This window comes from Protopterus annectens, chromosome 3.part0, assembly GCF_019279795.1.
Source record: "Protopterus annectens isolate FY-2018-M chromosome 3.part0, PAN1.0, whole genome shotgun sequence".
Lineage (NCBI taxonomy): Eukaryota > Metazoa > Chordata > Ceratodontiformes > Protopteridae > Protopterus > Protopterus annectens.
Window position 1 is genome coordinate 1130773283 of NC_056731.1, and position 27060 is coordinate 1130800342.

General features: G+C 38.9%; 1 protein-coding gene across 1 annotated transcript in view; it reads left to right on the forward strand.

Moving 5' to 3' along the window:
* TMEM241 (transmembrane protein 241) overlaps positions 1-27060 on the forward strand; it is a 453749-nt gene that overhangs the window by 207234 nt on the left and 219455 nt on the right. The window contains exon 3 of the mRNA XM_044065763.1: positions 17992-18069. Within this exon, the coding sequence (XP_043921698.1) occupies positions 17992-18069 (78 nt within the window). The remainder of the gene's footprint in view (positions 1-17991; positions 18070-27060) is intronic.

The following is a 27060-nucleotide window of genomic DNA, read 5'->3' on the forward strand; positions in this document are numbered from 1 at the left end:
GTGTGGCTCTTAACCAAAGTATTCACCTGCCAACATTTTACCCAAATCCGCAGAACAAGGGAGAGCAGATTTTGCATTCATTGGACGTACACAGACAACTAAGATTCTACTTAAACAGGACCAAATCTCTAAGAAAAACTGAGCAACTACTGGTGGCATTTGCAGGATCACAGGGAAAGGCTATATCAAAGCAGACTGTTTCTAAGTGGATAAGCCACTGCATTTGTTTCTGCTACTTGCATCATGGTAAACCAATGCCCAAGGGAATCTGGTCACATTCCACCAGGGCTGCCTCTACCTCAGCAGCCTTTCTCAGAGGAGTTCCAACCAAAGACATTCTCGAAGCTGCTACTTGGAGCTCTGTTCATACTTTTACAAAGCATTATCATTTGCCTCTCTTCTCTAAGTCCAGGACAGGCTTTGCCACTGCAGTTCTGCTGTAGCTGCCCCTAATGCTTATTAGTTCCATCCTTCCATCCATAGCTTTGGGATTCTACCCAAATGTAATGACTGCAACAGTGAAACACAAACAACATAGTACAGTTGTGTACACTTACTATAAATGTAGATGTTCGAGTGTATTCACTGTTGGAGTCCGGGTTACCCACCTGCCATCCCCCTTTTTCTTCTAGAACTTCTCTTTCCTTCACTATATTCTAAAGCCTTTGTGGTGTATTTGCTTTTAGATGAAGGTAAAGTTTATGTTGCTAAAGTGCATTTATATATATATTGTGGTTTATTTATATATATATTTTTGCTCCCCATTTGGGGGGGGTACCTGACATCTGGGGCAAGAAATGGCGTCGGCTGCATGTTTTATACCCCTGACGACCTGACGTCATGGAAGAGGAGACAGCAACCGATGCAGGACCCAAGACTTTGCTATTCAAGCTGACTGAGGGCAACCTGCCAGCAGATTACCCAAATGTAATGACTGCAACAGTGAATACACTCGAACATCTACATTTATGGTAATGGCAAACAAAGCATTTGAACAGTTACATGCCCAATTGGAGAGGAGATGATTGTACAGTTTAGTTTTGAAGTTAGAAGGGCTTTTTTGTACGTGGATATATTTAGGTAGGTTATTCCAAGAGTATAATTGACTTGTTGATAATTTGGGTTTATGAACTTGAAGAAGATGTTGGTGGTCAGATTGGAGAGGCCTAACGGGGTTATAAAGGGTGAGTAGGGTGCTATGGGCAGGCAGTCTTGTGGTTTATGAATGAATTTATGTGTAGTTTTGAGCTGAAGGAGTAATAGTGGGGGAATTCAAGCCATTGTAATTTTTTTAGGGCAAAAATGTGATGTGTAGAATGGTGACCGTTTGTAGCAAATTTAGCAATCTTGTTTTTAGCAAGTTTCTAATTTTGTTTTTAAGGAAGACTGCAGTTTGGTTAGTAAAGGTGCTCTGTGGGTTAGAGAGGACAATAGCTAGGGTTGTGCTAATACTTGTTTAGTTGGTAGGGAGAAGAACTTATTATGTCTGTCAAGTAATCCAAGTTTTGTGCGAGTCTCACTTATATGGATGTGCAGATCGAATTTAAGGTTTACATCGATTATTACTCCTAACAATTTAGTATGGGTTACTAGCTCAGTTTTGGTAGAGATAAGAGAATATATTGAGGTCAGCATTATTGATGGAGGTATTTCTCTTGGGAACAAAGGTCATACGTTTAGTTTTTTTGGCATTTAAGGAAAGGTGATTTTTATGAAGCCAAGTTTCCACAGTGGAAAATGCTGCTTGGGTAGTTTTCTGTAATATATTTGTGTTGAGAGCAGAGCAGACTATAGTGGAGTCATATGCATACTGGATTAGGTAGCCATGAGGGATAGCTTGGTGGAGATTGTTGATAAAAATGTTAAACAGAAGAGGGCCTAAACTTGAGCCTTTGGGTACACCTCTAGGGTTATGAAGGTAAGGGAAAAAGAATTCTGCCGTTTAACAGCATGCTGTTTGTTGGAAAGGTAACTTTTGAACCAGTTAAGTAACTGGGGAGAGATATTCCTATACTAGAGAGCTGGGAGAGGAGGATAGTGAGAGATGGTATCGAATGCTTTCCATAGGTCCAAGAAAAAGGCGGATGCAATGTGCCCTGAGTCTCGGGCTTTGTTGACCAAGTCTAAGAAGGATATTAGTGAATTGGATGTGCTGTGACCTGGGCAGAACCCATGCTCTGTTGGGGAGAGGATTTTGTTGTTTAGAAGGTAGTGTAAGAGTTGTTTTTGCGCCCATTTTTCAAGGATTTTTGAGATGGGGGGAAAGTATAGCAATGGCCCGGAAATTAGAGATATTAGTTGATGGGCCACCTTTATGAAGTGTTAGGATTATTGCTTTTTTCCAGAGGCAAGGGACCTGGGATTCTTGGGTAGATCTGTTAATAAGAATGGTAATGGGATACTGCGTCAGGAACAATTTTAAGAAATTTGGCAGGAATTGTATTGGCTGAGTTTGAGCAAGGATTTAAATTCAGAAGGGGTTTTTTGATGTAGGTGGTAGGGATGGGAGAGAGAGAGAGAGTACATTCTGCTTGGGAAGATTGTTGTGTGCAGTTTAGAGGGAGGTGTTGAAGCTTGGAGAGGGATGATGTAAAGTAGCTGAGGCATTGGGAAGATTGAGGCAAAGTGTGTTGCAAGGGAGGAGAGGAGGGTGTATGAATAGTATTATTTGGGAGAGGTAAAGAAAAAGTAACTAGTGTTAAAAATAGTGTCAATAACATAGGAGTTAAAGATGCTGGCTATTTATTCAGGAGGCATTTTGGGATGCGGACAGGGATTGGATTTGGTGCCGGGGTTTAGGAGGTTATTGATGGAAGACCAGAGCATTTTGGGGTTATTTTTTCTATTTATTTGCTGATTCCAGAAGTACTGCTGTTTGTCTTTAGAGATGAGTTTTTTTATCTTGGTTTCAGAGCTGTTTGTAATGAATGAGTTTGGACGGATTATTAGATTTGAGCCAGTTTCCATACTTTGGCCCTATAAGTCATGATGTTTTTTGTAGCTTTTGTTAACCAGAGGGCATGCATGGTTGGTTTTTATTCTTTTGGTTCTGGTAGGAGCTAGGCTAGTCAAGATTTTTAGAAAGGAGTTATTGAAGTAGAGCAGAGCATCACCCAATGGAAGAGTTTTAATAATATTCCAGTTAATGCTTTTCAGTAAGCTATTAAATGTGTGGGGGTTGTATTTTGAAAGGTTTTGGACAAGTTTGATGATGTCGAATTGAGAAGTATGAACAGGCTCAGAGAGGCATAGGCAGGAGATGGCCACTAATGGAGTTGGACATGGTGCCAGAACTTATGCACTTGGAGGGGTCAGAGACAAGCATCCAATCTAAGATGGAACCTTCATTGGTTTTGTTGTTGTACCTAGTAGTGGTAGAGATTAGTTGGGTGAAGAGAAACAAAATTATGCTGGAGGATGTTTGGAGGAAGTGGAAGCCCAATCAATATTCATGTCACTAAGGATAATGGTTTCATTTTTTTATAGTATAGGAAATCCAAAAAAGGATGTCTTCCAATACTGGTATGTTATTTCCAGGGAGGGTGTATAGGACAGTAATACAAAGTTTTTTAGAGCAGGTGATTTTCAGAAAGGAGATCAGAATCTCAGCATTTTGGTATTGAAGAATACATTCTGTAAATAGTGAGATGTTGAGGGTACTGGGGTAGATGATGGCAACACCACCGCCTTTTTTATTATGTCTATCTGCCCTAGTTAGACTAAAGTTAGGTAGGAGAAGCTCAGAGTCCTGTATAGTAGGTTTTAACCAGGTTTTTGTATCAGCTAGGATATTGATATTGTTTTGAAAGAGCCAGGAATGCAACTCTGAGGTTTTATTACAGATAATTTGAAAATTTAGAGTAGTTATGTGAAGAGTTTTTGAACTTTTAGGGGCGATAAGTTTTCAAGAGAAGAAAGTGGTAGAAGGCCCAGGGTTGGGGTGGATGTCACTGGAGGGGAGAAAGGGTATGGTTGAGATGGAGTATATGTGAGAGCTTAGAGAGGGTATAGAGAAGAAAGTGGTGGTGTCGGATGTTGGGTATATAATGCAAGGAGTAGCTGGTAGATATATGTCTGTGCGTGTGTGTCTATGTATGTGTATCTATATATCTTATCATCAAAACCTCAAAACGCTGAAAGTAATCCAGTCATGTAAGCGACTCACAATACTGACGTCCTGCATAGTAATAAGCACAGGATGTTGAATGTCATGCTGACAAATGAGAATTTGGCATCCTTTCCCCTCCACCTTTTACAACATTATGGTAAGTATACACTTACCTACCTGTTTTACAGCAGTACAAAAGTACTGCACAACACTGACATTCACCTTCATGCAGGGAGGCAAGCCCCCGTGTCCCCCTGTGCCCCCCTGTGGGGGGCTGCACCTCCCTCACCCCCTGCAACTTGTATATTCCAACTCTGTGATTGCACTTCAGGGAGAAAAAAAAAATACTTCCCAGTCCACAGTGCACTGCAATCTCTATCACATCAAGCACATATCAGTGAATGCACAATGGACTTTGCTGCAACGGACACTCGCAGACATGATGGTCAGCAATACGGGACTCAGCGAACTGACGTTTGACAGTCCTGTTTTTGCTGAACCTGTATCCTTTATTTTAATGGTAAACCTATTGCAGCATTTCCAGGAAAAAAATGACCGCTGATTCATTCTGAATTGTCTGGCTACACCTCTGTATAGAAATATAATAAAGAAGGTGGAGAGAAAGAGAGAGAGACAGAGAAATGAAAAGGTGGCTATAGCATTCACAGTCTATTTAGCAGGTTTGCTTAATCCAGTTAAGTACAAATCAGGCTATCTGGAACTAAGTCATCTTGGAATCAGAGTACTATAACTTAAAAGGAGTACTGTAAGATGACACAAAACTGAGCATTTTCATCTCTGCTTATAGTGCCCAGCCTGAGGTCTTTCACAGCTATCATATTAACCCCTTAACTTTACAGAAGCAGGATTATTAGGAATACAGAGTACTAGAGATGTGGGGGAATAGCAGCAGACTTTCTCCACATGTCCCAGAGATGTAAATTTACTTGGAGAATTTTGACAAAGTCTTTGAATATCAGGAACGGTGTTGGAGGTAGAAGCATCTATGCCAGCTCTTCACATTACCCCTTTGAATAGTTGCAATCTTCTTAAACAGAGAGTACTATTGCCCCCATGGATTAGGCTGTATAGAAGTGGATAAAGTCTTACTCCAAGACATAATATGAAATGTCAGGGCTGTTTAGTTAGAATCTGCTGGCTTTCAAGCTTAGAGGGCAGTTAGAAGCAGTTTGGAAAATATGAAATAAAATTACAAAAGATGAAGCATCACTTGGAAAGGGATCTGTGAGGGCAAGTCAAAATTAAATGAGTGAAAGAAATGCTGTGTACTAGGCTCCAGCAATATGGAAATTTTGGCATTGGTAAAGTCGAGGATAAAGAGGAATGAAGGGGACAGTGTCTTACTCAGAGTAGTACCTTTCAATGCTTTTTGGAGACATTACTCATGATGGCTTAAAAGCCAATATTTTAGGACTTCCAAGATGGCTGCACACTGAACAGCAGTTTAATTTCAGCTTTCCCAGTGTGAAAAATTCTGAGAGTTAAGGTTAGGAGTTCTGACAGTTTTAGTAAAATTCAATTAGTGGCTAGTAAGTACACTCCCTGTTTGCCAGCAAAGAAGAAACTTAGAGATGCTGAAAGGAAACCAACTAGAAATGATGAAGTGAGAGAATACTGACTGGGAAGAATCCTGTAGCTGTTCAGCAAAAAAGCAGTTCAAGCTCCAGCTTTGGTACAAAATATGACTTATAGTAATTTAGAGGAAAACAATAAATCAAATTTGCTCAGAGCTGATTAAAATAAATGAAATACTGAAGGAGTATATAAACTCAAATAGAAATCTCTTAAAACAGCTATTCAGATGAATTGATAAAACTGAAACAATCAGAATTCAAAATAAAGAAAAGGCTGACTGAGTATGAGACTGCTTAACAAAAGCAGTTTCAGTCGTAGAGGTAGAGGACAGAGTACACAGAGAAAACCTGTGATTTTCTTCTCTACAAGAGTGAAAGGAACAAACCATGTTCATTTTATGAAACAACTGGACTGGTATTCCACAGCAGGATTTGTTAATTGAAAGGACACTTCATGGGTATGATTCAAACACGTTCATGAGAAGCAGCCAAGTCTTACAGTAGTAAAGATGTATTTATACCAGCATAAAGAGTTGATCCTAACAAAACTGTGGCAGAAGGGCAGATTATTAAAGATTTGTGTTAAAAATTGAAGACAGTAGAGTGTTTGCAGAAAATTATTATTCACTATACACCAAGCAGAAGTGAAGCAAATTTATCCTGGCAATCAGGGAATGTCAAGAGGCAGGTGTAAGATTCAAGCTGCTGTATCCAGCTGTCTTCAGAATATTTTTCTTGGAAGATCAACATAATTTTTGATGCAGAACAGGCTAAGGAGCACATAGAAAAGTTTGTCCAACAAAAAGTGCGCCATCAAGCAGAAAGTGACTCTGCTTCTCATTCTTCTGGTAGTAAACACCATAGAGAGACTTTGTCAGTGAAACATTTTCCATAGTTCCAAAGGAAAATGCTTGCGAGACATAAAAAGAGCATAGGAGTTGACTAGAAGAGTCATGAGTACCGTGGACATCTACCAGAGTCTGGGGTTGGGAGATGAACAGGAAGATGACCAGCAACACTGAAATTAGTGAATAAATCTGAGACTGTAAAACATCAGTCACATTTGTGAAGTATGGCTTTACAAGAAAAAGTGGCTGCAAAATATTGGACTGTTGTTGACTTTGTAAAACTTGGGGAGTGAAAGGCATATACCCCACTTCACATCATTAATGTTTGGAAGGACCCTTTGAAGAAAAAGACAGAAAAATAGAGTAACTATAAGTAAATCAGTTTTTGTTCTTATCCGTATCTGTGTAAAACATTTCATGATATAAATTACATGTTATATAATAGTGTTTGCAGTGATTGTTGTATGTGATAAAAATACTAATGTAAACAAGTACTTTTTTAAAGTTTTAAGTAATGTAGGCATTACAATGTAAAAAGAGGAGAAAGGCTGGATAAAAACATGTTGAAGTTAATGTGCTGTAATTTTGGGACTGGAGATGTAGTTTAAAAGTGCACTGATTGTAATAAATGTAGAGGTGAGATGTTTTCTGTTTTGCATAGATGATTCTCTGGATTAATGTCATTGGCTTAATCTAATAATAAGTGTATTGTAAAAGGATGTGTGCTATAAAAATAAGAGTACATTGTGAATATAAAGAAAAGTTTCCTTTACCAAATAAATGTTCATTGTGAGTTGAGAAGTATGCAGCTGGGAGCAGCTCTACATTCTCTTCTTACGTTACCATGGAGGCAAGTTGAAGGTCCAGGCAATAAATCCCGAGAGCTCTGGCCATTGTTTGGTGAGAGAAACATAAAATTGAAAAGGTTCAAGGGCAAGGTGATTATTAAAAATAAAGTTTGAAATTATTGAAATTGAATAATAGATTGTAGTTTTCCTGATGCCTAAATATCACATTTCACTTACTAGAACAGGGTATATTTTAGTTTTATTTACTGATAGCCAGTGCACTTTTTTCTTAAGGCTAAAATTAATGTTTTCTGAAAGCATGCAAGTTGTTTTTACATCTAGGAGGGGAATAAAGATAAGACAAGAACAGTAAGCAATTTATATAAGTAGGAGCACGGGCTGTAGTATGTGCTTTAACATGGATTACCTTAATTTTAGGTTAGGTAATGCTTGTGGATGCAGATGTCAATTTGGGACAATTGTTCCTATCAAGAGGGGGTAAACTTCATTATATGAAGATGTACATAGTTCTGTGTGTTGGTTATAGGGGTGCTTGTGTGTGTGTGTGTGTTTGTGTGTGTGTGTGTGTGTGTGTGTGTGTGTATGTATGTATGCGTGTGTTTTGAGAATGTTCATTAAACCAAAAGTCTTGTAAAATGTGGCATAGGTTCAAATGTTGATGACAAGAAACAACTCTATAAAGTCTCAACCTGCCAAATATTATTGGTACATGTAACACAAAAGCTGGAAATATGCATTTAAAAAACTGACATACATAATAGGTGGGTATAACAACTTTTTATCACAATGGCTACAATATCCATATTATTTTGAAAGGTGAATGGCCTCACAGATATAGACACAAAGGTAAGAGTATTAAATTATATTAAGAAATGCAGAGTGCAGATAGCAGTGTTACAGGAGACATATTTTGAAAGAAATGGGTGTGTGAATTTGGTAAAGGAAGGACGTCAGGATGGATATTCAGCAGAATATCAGTGACAAAGGAAATATTCAGCAGAATATCAGTGACAAAGGAAAAGGAGAGTACTTATCCTAATTGCTGGAGGAAATCCCATAGTGATAGAAGAGAACAGAAAAATAATAATGGTAGATTTGAGGTAGTAATGGTCTATTGGCAATGAATAGGCATGTGTTTATATTCCATCTAAAACTGCTGTTAATGGAGCTTAAGATTTTTATAGGAGAAATACTTAGCTTTAGCATGGAATATTATTTATAGGTGAGGACTGGAACTTGATTTGCTGCAGTGAAGATGTATTTGGAGGACCTAGAAAGGAAAATATAACAAGATGATAGATTTCTGAAGAAATTTATGAAAATATTTGATTTGGAAGTTGTGAATTCATTAGTAGGAACTCAGAATTTACATATTTCCTAAGGAACAATAACAGGGCTTGACAAGATTAAATTATATTTCACAGGAACATGTGCATTTAATTGAAAGCTTTGACACCCAATCCAATAACTACTTCAGATCAAGCACCAATAACAACTAAGGTAAAAGTGCAGAGTAATTAAGCAAAAAATGAGACACTGGCACTTCCACACCTACCTGTTAAAAAGAAAAGAATTTAAGGAATGGGTAATGGAAATTATACTGTAGTTATTAGGAAAGCTAGAAGTTTCTTCATATGTTATAGTAGTGAGTGGGATAAAATTAAAGTGAAGTCTAAAATAGGGTAGAAGTAAAAGAAAGGAATATGGTTAAGAAGTAACAATAATTATTTAGAGGGGCTGACAAAGGTAAAAGTTTTGCAGAATAAGGGGAATCTCATAGAACAAGAAGAGGTGCAACTACAGAGTGCTAAAGAGAAAATAAGGGAGTATCTGGATGATATACATGAGATTAGAAAGCTTGTTGTTTTTACTAGTAACTCTAGAGCACAAAACCTTTTAGCACAAGGGCTTGGGCAACAAAAAAAAAGATTTGTTTCCAAATTTGGGGAGCCTATAGCGAGAAAAATGACCAGAGATACTGTAGAGGTATTAAGAGATATTTCAGAAATGTTATGAAAAATTCTATGAAGCAGAAAAATGTGGAAATCAAGAAAGAGCACAAATGGAAATATTTATGGAAGACTTAAGTATGCCAATGTTAGCGGTAGATGAGGCTCAACAGTGAATGTTTAAGACAGGAGGAGATGAGATAAAATGTTGATTTGTAATCAATGTGTAGGAATGTCTTCAGGAATAGATGGTATTCCTGTGGAACCATGGAAGCTAGGAGGGAAGAAAGGGATAAAGATTGGGAAGGTTTTGTGTAACAGTATTTGAAGAGGAGGGAAAGCAACATCCTGGAAGAAAGCTGTGCTGGCTGTTATACCTATAGACAATAAAGACCATCAGACACACGTTCATATAAACCCATTTCAGTTTTAAACCATGATTATAAAGTTTATATTCACAGTAATTAAAAGAATGGCAAAGGTGTTGCCAAAATTAATAGGTATGAATCACTGTTTTTGTGGGTGGGAGGCAAACATTTAACAACATTAGTACAATGATGATCCAGAGGGAAATGGAGTGTAAGACAATACCACTGTTGTTGGTGGGTCTTGGTACAGAAAAAGCATTTGATAGAGTTAGCTGGGATTTTATGAGTAGGGCAATGGAAACATTTGCATTCCCTGGTACAATAATAAGGTTAATTAAAAGAATATATAAGGGACTGGAGGCAAAAACTAAAGTTGAGAGTTCCTCTTTGATAAGTTGTGTCTTAAAAGAGCAACCAGGCAGGAGTGTTCTCTCTCCCCTTTGTTATTTCTAATGTTCATCGTGTTTCACTGCTGCAGTCATTACACTTGGGTTATCCTGCCGTCAGGCGGTCCTGCAGTCGGCCAGAGTTCCAAAGTCTTGGTCCGGCGTCGGTTGCTGTCGCTTCTTCCCTGACGTCAGTGCGCCAGGGGTATATAAGATGCAGCCGATGCCATTTTCTTCAGTCTTTCTTGCCGTGCGGTGCCCGAAGCAAAAGCAGTTCGCAAGTGCCGGTCGGCCGACTCCTGAGATTTTCGAATTCGAATTTCAGAACCGAAGTCTTCAATAAAGCTAAGTACCCCGTTGGGGAAACTTTTTCATGCCTCAGACCGATGTCAGTAAAAATTAATAATTGCATTTCTTGTGGGAAACAAATACCTCATAAGGATTTTCATTCTTACTGTATTCCATGCCTGCGGTGGTGGTGCTGCGGTAGCGTTGTCGCCTCACAGTTAGACATTGCCCGTTCGATTCTCAGAGAGTCTTCTGTGTGTCGACATGCGTGAATGGGCGTTCCTTCGTTGAAGGTTGTACGTTAGGCCCAGCAAGCCAGCACGTAAAAAATATCTACTGCCAATCATTAGCGGACTGGAGTTCCGCTGTGGCGACCCCTAACCGGGAAAAGCCGAAAGATACAAACAGACTGTATTCCATGCCTAGGCCCAGACCACGACATCACTAGTTGTCGATTTTGTGCTAGATTGAACAAGCACACTATTAAACGTCTGTTTGATTTTGCACGCCATTATTTTGGCCGAAGGTTCAATTATACCATGCCGTTGGAACATCCGACGACCGGAATACACAAAATACGCAAAGACAAAGATAAGGACAGGCATCCGAGATCCAAAACCGACGATGAATCCTCTTCTAGGCCGTTCGCCGGTTCTTGGTGAGGCGCTTTCGCAGCCCCTGACACCTGCTACCTCAGAGCCACAGGCCGCCTCCAACTCCCACGTGGAGATCACTAGGCCTCTGGAAACTCAAGGTATTGGGCTTACGGAAATTAACCCCACAGATGGGTCTGGAGCCGCTGAGCAGGCATCAGCTTCTGAGGGTGTTTACAGACCTTCACAGCTTACCATCAAAACAACAACCAAGTCTAAAACTCCATTAAAGACAAAGAAACAAGTACAGCATTCACCTGGACAGGTCTCCATGCCTAAAAAACAGATGCTCAAAATGGCCGAAGACTTAATTACTCTGATCGGGGGTTCCCATCCCCCTCCTGATAAAAGGCCTAGGCAGGATACAGACTATGATTCTTCTGACCAGGTTTCCATTTCCTCTGATTCCTCTTCATACCAGGGATACTCTTTACCCCCCTATGAGGACTCTGATGCTGAAGAATCAATCCCTTCAGCCTCTCCTCCTGAGGATTACTCTTTTGGGGAAACTTTACATACTATGAGGGAGCATTTCCATTGGGAGAGCCAGGATTATTCAGAATCCAAGAAAAGGCTCAGAGATTTTCTTTTATTGCCTCAGCACAGGCCCCTGGCTATTCCACCTGTGTTAGATATTGTGGATGATGTGTTCTCTGAATCCAGTTTAACCCCTGATTCTTTGCCCCCAGCACCAGTCAAGCCAGATAGGTACTACAGAGTCCCTGACTCTCACAAATTGCTTTATAAAAACCCTGCTGCTGACCCAGAAACTATTTCCCAGGGTCCCAAAAGGGTAAAGGCTTCCACTGCTAAAAATCCAGTTCCCTCTGACAGGGATTCTAGAGCATTAGATAGACGGGGGAAGAAAGTTTACACTTCTGCAACTTTAGCAGTAAGGGCTTTAAATTGCCAGTTCCACGTGCTTAAATACCAACAATATTTATTGTCTCTGTTAAAACAGAAAATGCTTGCAAGCTCACAAAGTCCTGACTGTAAGGAAATGCAGGATTTATTGCATGCAGCTGAACAAGTGGGAAAACATACTCTGCAATGTGGTTTTGATTCATTAGAGGCTTCTTGTAGAGCCACAGTTACAGGATCTGTGATTCAAAGGCATGCTTGGTTAAAAGAACAAGGTTTACCTGATCATGTTAAGGCAAAATTATTGGATGCTTCTTTACAGCATGATATCTTGTTTGATGTTAAAGTAGAAGAGGTATTAAAGAAAATGGAGGATAAGGCAAAATCAATGCAAACAGTGAAGGATTTCTTACAGGTACAGCCACCTTGATTCAGCAGAAATTGGCCTTCTAAAAATTGGTCCTTTCCAGTGTCAGACAGACCACAAAGAGGCAGATACAGATGCCCAAGAGGCAGATCTCAGCCCCAAGGCTCTTACAGACCACGACAGTGGGGTGCTTCAACCCCAAAAGGAGGAGAAGACAAGTCACAACCTTATAATAAACAGTCCCAATGACTTTCCCCTTCAAATGCCAAGCACTTACCTCTTGGCAGCTCCCTTGGGAAAAACTAGCACTTTTTCACAAAATTGGCATATAATCACCCAAGACAAATGGGTTCTGAATATTGTGTCTCAAGGTTACAGGTTCCACTTTCACACTCTACCAAGGCCAAAAGGAATGCCAGACCTGCCACAAAATCAATGGGCAGAGGCACAAAAACAAATTACAGCCCTCACGGACATAACAGCTATTCAAAAAGTGCCACAACAGGAACAAGGACAAGGATTTTACTCAAGACTTTTCTTGGTCCCCAGAAAGGACAAAGCCTGGATACCCATACTGGACCTATCTACTCCAAATACTTACCTGGATGTTCTGAAATTCAAAATGTTGACACTACAGCAACTTCTTCCCATGCTGGTCAAGAAGGCTTGGCTTGTTACTTTAGACCTCAAAGAGGCATACTTGCATGTCCCAATCAGACAAAATTGCAGAAGATACCTCAGATTCATAGCTGGCACAATGCATTACCAATTCTCTGCACTGCCCTTTGGCTTATCTACTGCGCCTAGGGTCTTCACAAAATGCCTGGCACCAGTAATTGCATTTTGCAGAAAAAAGGAGTTCAAATATATCCCTACTTGGACGACTGCCTTATTTAAGCAGAGAGCAAGGACATTCTTCTAAAGCATCTGGCATTTGTAAAAAGATTGCTGATTTGCCTAGGGTACACAGTAAACGAAAAGAAGTCAATACTAGTGCCCTCACAAGAGATAATATACCTGGGTGCCAGCTTAAATACAACGGCCCAGATGGCTTATCTCACGCCAGACAAGAAAAGACAACTGACTCAGTACTTTCAATTGATGGCAGCAAAAACCCAACTCCCTACAAGAAAAATTCTGCAGGCCTTGGGGTTCATGGCGTCCTGCATACTACTAATACCATATGCCAGATTGCATATGAGGAAATTACAATGGTACCTAAAAAGTGTTTGGACTCAACACTGTCACAGTTTGGAACCAGTAATACCACTTATTCCCTGCCTACAACAGGAGTTTCGATGGTGGGCACAGGCATGTCACTACAACAAGGGACAGCCTTTCACTCTACCCACAGCCAGGCAGACACTAACAACAGATGCTTTGGATTACGCCTGGGGAGCACACATGGCAGGAAAATGTATTCAGGGCAAGTGGGCCGCAGACCAAAATGCATCTTCACATCAATCAAAAAGAGATGCTAGCTGTACAAAATGCCCTAACAGCCTTCAAGGACCTTCTGCATCCAGGACAACTATTACTAAAGACGGACAACAACACAGTTATGTGGTACATAAACAAGCAAGGGGGCACTCATTCTTATCCCCTCTGCAGACAAGCCATGACTTTGTGGAACACAGCACTGACCTATCAATTTCATCTGCAAGCACAATTCCTGCCAGGAAAGACAAATACTCTGGCAGACGACTTAAGCAGAAACATCATGGATCCTCACGAGTGGAAATTAAATCCACAAGTATTCAGCATGATAACACAAAAATGGGGGTGCCCAGACATAGATTTTTTGCCTCCACTCTGAACTGCCAACTACAGAAATTCTGCACAAGGACTTGCCACACACAAGCATGGAAACTGGATGCTCTCTCCTTCAGCTGGAAAACCCTAAATGTTTATGTCTTCCCACCACTGTCTCTCCTTTCAAAGATACTCCTAAAAACTAGACAAGAAAGGCCAAAAATGATCCTGATTGCCCCAGACTGGCAACGCCAGCACTGGTACCCAATCTTAAAGAACTTGGCTCAAGGCCCAGCATGGATTTTACCTCAAATTCCTCATCTTCTGACTCAACAAAACAATCAGATCCTGCACAGCCAGGTCAAAACCTTAAACCTGGCTGCATGGCAGATTACTTGGCCAAGTAGCCAACACCTCTTTCTAAAGCTGTTATGGATGTCATTTTGGAGGCCAGGAGGCCCAGCACCAGGAAATCCTATTTAGAAAAGTGGAAGAGATTCTGCACCTGGAACCAGGCTCAAAGCTTTGACCCTCTTGTTCCAAATATTCCTCACATATTACAATACTTAACTGAGATGCTGGACGAAGGCCTATCCTTTTCATCCATTAAGATCCACGCCTCTGCCATCTCACCTCATTACAACACGGATCCTCCTATTTTCTCTCATCCATTATTAAAACAGTACCTCAGAGGGGCTAAAAACATAAAACCGCCCCGGAGAGCACCAACACCAACTTGGGACCTCAACTTTGTCTTGGAAAAACTAACTTTACCTCCTTTTGAGCCAGCCAATTCAGCAGAATTAAAATATGTGTCATGGAAAACTGCTCTGCTTCTGGCAATAACCTCAGCACGAAGAGTCTGAGTTACAGGCACTAATGACAGTGGAACCTTTCATCATTTTTCATCAGGACAGGGTTTCTTTAAGAACAAACCCTACATTTATGCCAAAGGTGGTATCCAGTGTGGCTCTTAACCAAACTATTCACTTGCCAACATTTTATCCAAATCCCCAGAATAATGGAGAGAGACTTCTACACTCATTGGACATACACAGGCAGTTACACTTCTACTTGGACAAAACAAAAGCTTTCAGGAAAACTGAGCAATTGTTTGTAGCATATGCTGCAGGATCACAGGGAAAGGCTATTTCAAAGCAGACCATTTCAAAGTGGATAGGACACTGTATCCGTTTCTGCTACACACAGCATGGAAAAACTGTACCTAGCAACATTAGGCCACATTCCACCAGGGCAACAGCCACTTCAACTACCTACCTTAGAGGAGTACCTACCAAGGATATTTTGGAAGCTGCAACTTGGAGTTCAGTGCACACCTTTACCAAGCATTACCACTTGCCTCTTTACTCTAAATCCAGAGCTGGCTTTGCTACTGCAGTGCTGCAGGGCCTCATAGCCACCCTGAATCCTTTATAGACCCAGCCACCCAACCTCAGCTTTGGGATTCAACCCAAGTGTAATGACTGCAGCAGTGAAGCACTGTGAACATAGTACAGTTTTGTACCTACCATAAATGTAGATGTTAGAGTGTCTTCACTGCTGAAGTCCATGTTACCCTCCCTCCATCCCCACTTTCTTAGCTGGGACTTATCTATACCTTTCTACCCTATACAACCTATGTGGTGTATTTGCTTGTAACTGAAGGTATTGTTTTTATTTTTTATGTATGTTTTATTAGCAATATGTATTGCCTACCTATTTGGGGGCACCTGACATCTGGGGCAAGAAAAACTGAAGAAAATGGCGTCGGCTGCATCTTATATACCCCTGGCGCACTGACGTCAGGGAAGAAGCGACAGCAACCGACGCCAGACCAAGACTTTGGAACTCTGTCCGACTGCGGGACCGCCTGACGGCAGGATAACCCAAGTGTAATGACTGCAGCAGTGAATACACTCGAACATCTACATTTATGGTAGGTACAAAACTGTACTTTCTATTTAGAGACATTGGCAAAGAAAATAACTGACTCTGATATTCAGTGATATAATTGCTATGGTGACCAAGAAAAGTTGGCTTTATTTGTGGATGATGTTCTTTTTTTCCTGATAAATCTTGAAATGGATATGTCAGGATTGTGGAACATTTTGAGACTGTTTCAAGTCTTTTTGGGATATAAAATTAATGGAGACAGTTTACAACTATAGTCTTTGCTTTATGTACCCGCACTTGAATTGTTTGGCAGTACTTATATTTATAGGGACATGATAAAATTAAATATTTAGGAGTATGGATTAAAAGGATTCTATTATGGCAGCAAAGGATATATGGGGAGAAGCTAAACAAAATATGAGAAATTGGAAGCCCTTGTTTTTGGACGTAGATAGCAAGATATTAGCAGTGAAAATGTTTTTAGTCCCTTTAATATTATGTGCAGGTCAGGCATATTTTCATCTACCAGAGGAGAAGTTGTGGACTAATGAAGAGTGGAAGGATTTTATCTGGTAGGGGAAAAGGGCAAGACTCAAGTGGGATAAGTTGATCTTTCCAGTAAAATATGGTGGTGAAAGATTACCTGATTTGAAGGGATATTTTAGAGCAACGCATGTAATGCTCATATGCATAACACAAGCAGGAAGCTGTAATTCAGAGTGGAAAGGGATGATGATGAAACAAGGTGGAACTTCAAGAAATAAGGAGAGAATTGGATTTTTGATGCAGATCTTTTGGGAGAATAACAATAGCCATACAGAATTTTATATTCATAAATTAATTGAAAGTATTCTAAGAACTAAGCCAACAGGTGAATGGAGAAAGAAGATTTTACTGATAGGGATGACTGCAGTTAGGGGTACAGAGAATAGGCAAGAAAGTGCCGAAATTTACTGGAGAAAACTGACAAAGGTATGGAGGTACTGGCAGCAAATAAGTAGAGCAAGAATGGTAATAAAATGGGAAGAGATTATGAAGATGTTTGGACTGCAAGCTTGAGACTGCCTTTATTATCAGAGAATGATGGACTGTAGGCAAAGAAAAAGGGACAGGGGAATCCTAAGTGAAAAATCTGCTCTGGTAGAATTTTTTGTTGAATCAGGAACAAAAGTTGCTGTTAAAAAAGAGATAATTAGTAGGGTATATAAAATATTGCAGATTAACTATAGGAATCAATAAGAGGAGGCTAGAAAAGATTGAGGAGAGAGATTAGATAAGCAGTTCTCAGGGAAACAATGGGGACATATGTATGGCTTCCAAATATGTAACAAAGTTTAGAAGATTAGGATTTTTGCATGGAAGTGTTTGCATAGGTATTTTTATACCCCAAGCAGACTTCAAAGAATGCTTCCTCAGGTAGATGGTAAATGTTGTAGGTATAATGGGGAAGAAAGAGGTAATAAGTGGGAACATGTTTTGAGAGTTTAATGAGTTGGCAGACTTTACAAATTCACTACAGAGTACAGCAATATTGGGTAAGCAAATAGGTGTAACTAAGGAAATGATTTTTGAACTGGGATTACAGGATCTGGCCTAGACATAATAATAATGCCTTGTTAAGTTTATTTCTGGTGGCTGCCAAAAATGCATTTACTAGAACATGGAAATCAAAGTCTAAAAAACAACTGTATTTGAAGTATTGAATATTGCAACAGAGATAAAAGAACTGGACATAAGATGTATAAGAAACCAAGATTTTGAGTCTTGCATGTATGCACACATCTGTGCAGAACATTCTATGTAAGTTAAAAAAGGTGACAGAAACTTGTGTTGTAGGAAAAATCACACAATGTAGAATGAACACTGAGAAAGCAGATTAATTTGTATAGTAATTTGCATAAGCAGAGTTTTATACATGAAACTGTGTCCATTTCTCAAAGTAAAGAATGTTTAATGAGAAGTTTTATATATATATATATATATATATATATATATATATATATATATAAAATATAATGTGTGTGTATGTTTTATATTTATGCATGTACATGTATATAATGGAAGTTACAGATTTCATTATATATACTTTAACTGATGCTGTGTTACTGTTTCAGGTGGCAGACCTTAGTTGGAGGATTATTGCTTCATGTGACTTGGAAAACGGGTTTTGTCGAAGTTGGCAACTTTACAAGGTATGTCTCCATATCACATTTAGTAATGTTAAGCAAAATATTTTTAGGGCAGCACATGGGTACAGCATTTAGTGTTGTCGTCTCACAGTAAGAGGTTCTCCGGTTCAATTTTTGGCTGGGGTGCCTTCCGTGTGGAGTCTGCATGTCCTCCCTGCATTCGTGTGGGTTTTCTCCAGGTGATCTGGTTTCCTCCCACATTCCAAAGACGTGTCTGGAGCATTTCTCCCCAGGTCTTCACTGAAAATGGGCTCTGTCCCAGTCAGACTTTCCCAGTAAACAAACGTTAAATAAATAAGTAAAATAATAACTTAAATGTTATTTATGTTATATGTTGTTTATAGCAAATCTTTGAAATTGTTATAGAGTGTGCGAGTTTAAACAGCACCAAGTTTAATAACATGTAGAATCAGTTGAAGCAATTCTTGGGTTACTTTCTAGTCCCTGTGCATTAAGGTTTATATTCACCATGTGTTAGTAAGCTACAAAAACAGAGTGCCCACTGTATGAGGGGAGTATGCTTCATAAGGTGCATATTAAGTAAAACACAGATAAAAGACAAGTATCAGAAACACTGAGCACTATTCATAGGCAAGCACTAATGATGCTGAAATATTTGTGTAAGTAGTGATGCATGCCTATACAGCTTAGAAGTTGTATGTTTATGCTGCAGATGCATATGTAAACAGCAGTGTTCATTTCGGCAATGACATCTTCTGTATCAAGCTGTGGAGTAAGATAATAAAAACGTTAACAGCTGCTGAGTCCATCCGTGTAACAAATGCAGTAAATGGAGTGTAGTCTCACCATGACAGTAATATACTTGCTATATCAGTAGTGGAATGGGCACAGTCAACTCCAGAAGTCCACCAGAAATAGCTGTGCTAAGCAGTCAAGCAGAAGTGAGTCTTTGTCAGATGATGAATGGCACTATGTTTTATGCCAGCTGTGTGACAGGTGCAGGGCTGTTGAACAAATTACCAATAGAATGCCAGTACTCCTGGAGACTAGGATGTGCACTGCAGCATCATTGCTTGCAAAAGGAGTCTACCATAGTACCTGAAAAGAAGACATGATGGACCCTCTAAAGATTGTGCTATTCAGATTTTAAAGCAGTTTCTGAAAATCTACATTTAGGAAAACATTCAGATGCCCAACACCTAGTTCAGTAGGGCACCACTGTAGGAGAGCTTCCACATTGTGGTCTAATTAAGAGTAAACCAGGCTGTTGACTACATTCATATTGCCATACTTGCTCCCAGCACAAGTGTTGCTCACACCGATATAAACTGATTTGAATGCCACTTTCTAACCCCGCAGGTTCTTTGCAGTAATACAAGAAGTGTATGTGATGCATGCACAGGCTCTCAAAATGGATGTTGTGATGCTCATATAAGGCAAGCATCGGCTGTGTGCCATGTGATGCTTAGCAGTGATATCTCACTTGGCTACCTTGAAAGATGTAACTTAAGTATATGCATGCACATGAAGGATAACCATTGTAGCCCTGGCTACAAGCATTTGTCCAAACACCTTCAATATCTGTTGAGTAGGCATGCAGTAGAGGCCTGCATCACGCAAAGATAAGATGATTTTGCATATGTTAAAGTGCACTGTCATTACTCAGTTATTACCGAGTTGCATTGTAATACAGCTCGGAGAAGTCCTTTCCCGTATCTATGATATGTCTCATCCTCCAAATGTGACTCTATACATTGTCACAGCCAGCAGTTATAGGCTTTGGAAGCATAGGGAAAAAAAGATAAAATCTGCAAGCACCAAATTCTGTGGTTGCCACCATGGCAATCAGACAAGTTGCAGTGGTGGACATAGGCTTGAAACATGCACACGTAATGTATCAGGTACTTTGGTTGAAGGTATGTTATACTTAAAATATATAGGACTACAAATGTATTTGCAATATTTCTACAACTCACAGTATGAAGAATAGCAGACATAATTATGGATACTGTGCCACTGATCAGTTAAAGCATGGTCAGCATTTTCCTGGCTTGATGCTACAAACATACATACATTCATACAAATATCTCAAGCACGGGCACTAATTCCCTTCTAGCCTACCAGTATTACAGAACAGTTGTTCCCATAATAAGTGGCCAGGCCGTTCTTAAAACTATCTAAACTAGTGCTTGCTTTAATGTAATTTGGTAGTCTATGCCATGCATTAGCTGCTGTCTCAGAGAACCAAGTAATACACTTCTCGTTCCTATAGCATCTTCTACATAGGTTGTCTGATGATTCTCTACTACTTTTTAATAACCCCAAACATTCCCAGAGGTAGTTGTCCCTAAATGCTCTGTATACCTGAATAAGGTCACCTCCTAAATATCTATATTTATTTATTTATTTAACCCGACTGGGTTAGGGGCTTATTTTCAGTTGAGGCCCAGGGTTGAAAAGCTCCACATACAATAACTTACATACATGTGTTGAAAAACATAACATTACAGAGAAAAAATTCCACAAGTCCATCAGAGTACAATTACTTTTACGTTTTTGTTAAGAAGGTATACAAATTATGCACATATAGTAGAAGAATATATGCTAGATTTTAAGGCAGTGGCAGTGTGTAGAGAGATAATGATGGAATGATTGTCAAATTATTACAGTAGAGTGAAACAGAACATTGATTAATTTAGTAGAAAGGGGTACTATGGCAAAAACTCAGTACTGAGGTAAAACAGAAAATAAGAGTACTAGGAGCAGAAGATCTAGTGTGAAGGAAGTAAATAGTTTTAGATTTGAGCTGTACTTTGTTGGTAAGGGGAAGGGATGGGGAAGTAGTGTTACCCTGGAGCTCTACAGGAGCAGAGCCAGTTTTTGCTGAAGTGATCCATAAGGAGAAGTTTGAAATTATTTGAGTTGTTTGAGCTTTGAACTTGTTAAGGGATAATGTTCCAGATTTTTGATATATTGTGTGAGTAAAGTGATTCACCTGAGGTATTATATGAGACACTGTACAAGTTCAGATACTTTAGTCTTTCATAATAACTTAAATTTACACATCTCTGGATGCCCTTGGTATATTCACAATCTACTCTTTCCAGTTTACTCATGCTTGCTTTCTTATAAGGTTTCCATATTGCTATTCCATACAGAAGCTTGGGTCTGATGTAACTAACAAACAATGACTTCATCGACTATAAATCTTTTTATACAACCTGTAGTTCTGTAAGTATCATTAACTAATGGGTTGATATGATTAGAAAAACTCAAAGCTGGATCTGCCCGTATATCCAAGTCTTTAAATGAGTCTACAGTTTCAGTCACTGTGTGGTGTATTAAATATTCACCTTGCAATGTATGTCTGTCAAATCTCATATGCATGGTTTTTGATGTATTTTTTCTCCTGTGCCCAAATGGTCAATTTAGTCACGTTCTTTTGCAGACATGTCCTATCTGTAACACATGCAATCATTTTACCCAGTTTCACGTCATCTGCATACAGGCTGTAGAACACCTCATGAAAAAGATAGATCTGAAAGATGCAATCTAAACAAGTATGGGCCTAGGATAGACCCCTATGGGATGCCCTGAGTGTAACCAAGAATTTCACCTGTCCAGTTGCTGTATACTTGCCATATCCTATTTGTAAGCAATGCCGCTATCCATCTTATCAAAAGGGTACATCAGTATTTACAGTGGATATAAAAAGTGTACACACCCCTGTTAAAATGCCAGTTTTTTTGTGATATAAATAAGACCACAATAAATCATTTCAAAACTTTTCCCACCTTTAATCTGACCTATAACCTGTACAATTCATTTGAAAAACTGTTCTGGGAAAAATATAAAAAAATAAAAAATGTGCAATAAGCTGGTTACACAAGTGTGTACACCCTTAAGCTAATACTTTGTTGAAGCACCTTTTTATTTAATTACAACATTCAGTCTTCTTGGGTACACACCTGCCATCAATTAAACAGTCTCTGATTAACTAAAAAACCAAAGAAAACACACCAACATAGGCTGTATGAATGGACTCTACTTTAATAAACCAAAACTAATTGAAAAGACACAGACATTGAGCGTATGTTGGTGTGCGCACACTTATGCAACCAGCTTATTGTACGTTTTTTATTTTTTATATTTTTTTCTCCTAACATATTTGTTTGTCAATTGAATTGTACAGGTTATAGGTCACATTAAAGGTGGAAAAAGTTTTGAAATGATTTATTGTGGTCTCATTTTATATATCACAAAAACCTGGCATTTTAACTGGGGTGTGTAGACTTTTTATATGCACTGTAGTTTGTCTAATCTAGTGATCATTGTTTTGTGTATGACCCTAACAAATGCTGAAGTTAAATCTATTTAAATTACATAACAGCACAATTTTTCATTCATAGCTGTTATTATAGGAAAGAGCACTACAGATACAATATTTGCTCTGAGAGTGTTGTTGGAGAAATACAGAGAAGGTCAGAAGGAGTTGCATTGTGTCTTTGTGGACTTAGAGAAAGCATATGACAGGGTGCCTAGAGAGGAGTTGTGGTATTGTATGAGGAAGTCGGGAGTGGCAGAGAAGTATGTAAGAGTGGTACAGGATATGTACAAGGGTAGTGTGACATTGGTGAGGACTGCGGTGGAAGTGACAGATACGTTTAAGGTGGAGGTGGGATTACATCAAGGATCAGCTCTGAGCACTTTCTTATTTGCAGTGGTGATGGACAGGTTGACAGATGAGATTAGACAGGAGGCCCCGTGGACTGTGATGTTTGCAGATGACATTGTGATATGTAGTGAGAGTAGGGACCAGGTTGAGGAGACCCTGGAGAGGTGGAGATATGCTTTAGAGAGGAGAGGAATGAACGTCAGCAGGGCTAAAACAGAATATATGTGTGTAAATGAGAGAGAGGGTAGAGTAATGGTGAGGATGCAGGGAGTAGGGTTGGTAAAGGTGGATGAGTTTAAGTACTTGGGATCAACAGTTCAGAGTAATGGTGAGTGTGGAAGAGAGGTGAAGAAGAGAGTGCAGGCAGGGTGGAATGGGTGGAGAAGAGTGTCAGAAGTGATTTGTGACAGACGGGTACCAATAAGAGTGAAAGGGAAGGTCTACAAGAGGGTAGTGAGACCAGCTATGTTATATGGGTTGGAGACGGTAGCATTGTCGAAAAGGCAGGAGTCAGAGCTGGATGTGGTAGAGTTAAAGATGTTAAGATTTGCACTGGGTGTGACTAGGATGGACAGGATTAGGAATCAGTATATCAGAGGGTCAGCTCAGGTTGGGCAGTTTGGAGACAAAGCAAGAGAGGCGAGATTGCGTTGGTTTGGACATGTGCTGAGGAGGGATGCTGTGTATATTGGGAAAAGGATACTAAGGATGGAGCTGCCAGGTAAGAGGAAAAGAGGAAGGCTTAAGATGAGGTTTATGGATGTGGTGAGAGAGGACATGCAGGTGGCTGGTGTGAAAAAGCATGATGCAGAGGACAGGAAGAAATGGAAACAGATGATCCGCTGTGGCGACCCCTAACGGGAACAGCCGAAAGAAGAAGAAGCTGTTATTATATTGTTATAGAACATCATGTGACAGGTGGTAGTAAAGCTATTTTCAACATATACATACTAATGTATGGTTTCAAGTCCCAACCTTTTCAATTCTGACAGTAACTTATACAGTATTACCTTCTCCATTATTTTTCCACAACGTGAAAGTTGACTTAAGGGTCTGTATGATTCTTGATTTTCCCACTCCCCTTTCCCTTAAAGACAGTGTCTTCAATCTTGAGGTCATTATTTCTTATTTTGTCTCCTCCCTGCGCTTTGCTTGGATCCAGTTTGCACAGCGTTTTTTCAATATAATCTAATTTGATTTTGGTATCTGAGGTTATCTGTATGTCACTAGGACAACTTATCACCCCTTTTGTGGAGCTGAACTGTTTTGCATACGATTTTGTAAATATATCTATAATCTGTTGTGCCTGAGAATAAATTTTAGAATCTACATACTGTTTATCCAGCTTGTTTATTTCAGTTTTCACAGTTGTAGTTCAACCTCTTTTCCATTTCTTATATTTTTGTCTCTTACCTTAATCAAAAGTATCTTGTTTTTATGGAAATATATCCTCCTAACTTTGCATGCTTAGATCCTGATGTTAAAATTTCTTTTTTGATTTCTTGCTTTCAAACAATTTCTTTTTCAAAATTTTCTACATTGCTTTTGCAGTTTTTCCATTGAACACGTCACTCTAATTAGTTTTACATAGTGACTGTTTTACTTCCATATAATCTGCCATTAATCCTCTGTGCATTGGTTTAGATTTCAGTTTTGCAGAATTATCTAGAAACAAATTAACCTTTATAACCCCATGATCACTGCACATTAGTGGTGATAAAACTTGACATGAAGTAACAGTAATTTCTTTAGAAACACAAACAACATCTAGTATGTTCCGTTTCCTGGTATGTTATTTTACAGTCTGAAGCAATTGTTGTTACTGAACATAATAGTGTGAATAATTTCCCTGCTAATGTTGTTGAATTAATATTATTCCAGTCTGTGTATGGTAAATTTAAGTCCCCAGCTACTATTATTCTCCCCTTCTGTATTTCATGCTAGAAATGTATGAATGTCTCCAGGTCATCAGCACTTGACTTTGGTAGTCTGTATCCTCCAACAATTGTTATATCTTCCAGAGTTGTCTTTATTGTCACAGTTACACAATTTATAGTATTGGTGTGATCATTGAACATGCAGTAATCACAGGTGTCATGACTGTCTTTCATCACTATGGTAATACCTGCACCCGATTTTTTATTAGAATGTCTGTTACAGTAAAAACATTTTTACCCTGACAGAACTGATTTCCAGTGATTGTTCTTTAACCATATTTCACAAACAGTAGCAGCATCAATCTTGTGGGAGAGTAGCAAATTTTTGAATTAAAAAAAAAAAACGGTATTATTAATGCTTCTAACATTAACAGCCATCAGAGATGCATCGAATGTTGCTATCTGTGAACTTTAAAATTTTCAACTTGGCAAAAATCCTGCCTTGTGTTTGTCAAATATTGCAAAATGTCTGCTGCAGAAATTCTCTTTCCTGATCTAGACAGGTGCATGATGTCCTGTCTGAACACGTGTGCCAAAATTAAGCTTGGATGCTCTACATATTTCCATTTTTTTAAAATGGAACATTTTTTTTCGAGTAGGTATTTACCCAAAAATCTTTTCATTCATGGTGACCCGGCTGTCGTTCTGTATTTGATTTGTGAAAAATACATCCTAACACCTATACAAGCTATGCTATCTAAGAGGGCTGTAAGTGCTGCCCTTTTAGCAGGCAGAGAGTCCTTGCAAATGAGATCATTTGTACCAACATGAATAAAAACAGATCCATACTTATATTAAGGCATTATAAGGCCTGTCTCACATCTTCTGTTTGCTCCTGGCAAGCATAACACTCTTTGATGTTCATTAGCTTCTCTGCAAATGTAAGTATCAGTTCCTCTAATAATTGCATCTCCAATTATAAGAATATCTTTTCTGACCAGATCTGAAGAATCTTCAACTTCTAATTCAGTAGTATTTGCTCTATCATTTGTTACAAAGGAATGATCTTCATCAACATTAGTCTTAATAATCCCACTGTTTTCATTGCTTATTAAATTTGCAAGCATACAGCTCTCATCTATCTGGCTTTGCACATCCACAGCATGAGCCATATTGTCAACATCTGTCTTTATCCTCTTTTTTTCTTACTGTAATGTTCTTCAGTCGTTCAATGTTCAGTTTTGATTTTTCCTTTTCCCCTGCCCCTTCCTTCTTTTTTTCTACCTTCTCTTTTGGAAACATGATACCCTTTTCCGTAGACTGAATGTTTTCGGACAGAAAAATGTTATCAATCCCTGTAATCTGTGTGTTATATAATAAAGCAGTGTCATTTTGGTATGTATTCTCCTTGCTTTACAGACATTTATCAGTTTCTTTTTCTTCCTTGTTATTTTTATGATCTTTTTCCATTCTTTCTTTTTTTTTATTTCCTTCTCTATGCTCTGAATGCTTAAATTGCTGAATACTTGTATCCAGAATTCCATAGTTGTCTGTGGCATTATCCTGTTTCATAGGGGTTGAGTAATTTTTACAGACTGTAGACACTTCCTTTCTTAAATGTGTTCTATTTTCCTAACATTATTTATCTTATCACTCCAGTCATTAATATATCTAACATTTCTCCAAGCCATGCCAGTTGCACAAGTGCAATCGTCATCAGTATGTCTAGATTTGCCACTAATAATGGTAAGCAAATCATGCAACTTTTGACATGAGGAACACAGATTACTAGTATTATCAGTTGCAACCTTTAAATATACTTGGCATTTCTTGCACTGTACAAGATATTTGTGCTGTAGCAAATCATTAATGGCATACTCATTTAAGGAATCCATACCCATCCTGCAAATGAATAAAAAATTCTAAAAGAAAAGAATAATCAAAATCAGTTACCACAGAATTCAAAGAGAATTTAAATCAACTTCTTTGAGAGAAATCACACAAACAATATATAAGTAAATATTAAATTAAGTACAGTAAAGTTACTGCCATGACTAAGCTGGAATTCCTTTATATCATGCACAGTCACAACTCATTATAACAGTGAAGATGAATAAATCGCAAACCAAAACAGGATTGTTTAGATAAGCTCTGATGATCTTTTAGATAAGATGTTGGAATATACATGGTGATGCTTGTCAGGGACACATCAGTGTTGTGTGCTTTGTATATAACATTCCACATGTTCAATAACTTCTAATGCACTGCGTTCATTGATACTACAGCAGCACAAACATACCCCTGTGATGTCACAATGATAATATGGACCAGTTCACATGCTACAACATAGATTATTTGAAGTGGCTTTTTTTTCCTCTGCATCAAATAGGTCACAGCTATGTATGACACATGAGCATCCATCCTATTCTGGCATGTTCCCATGTACAGTACTCAGTATGCCACCCACATTTCAGTTTGTGA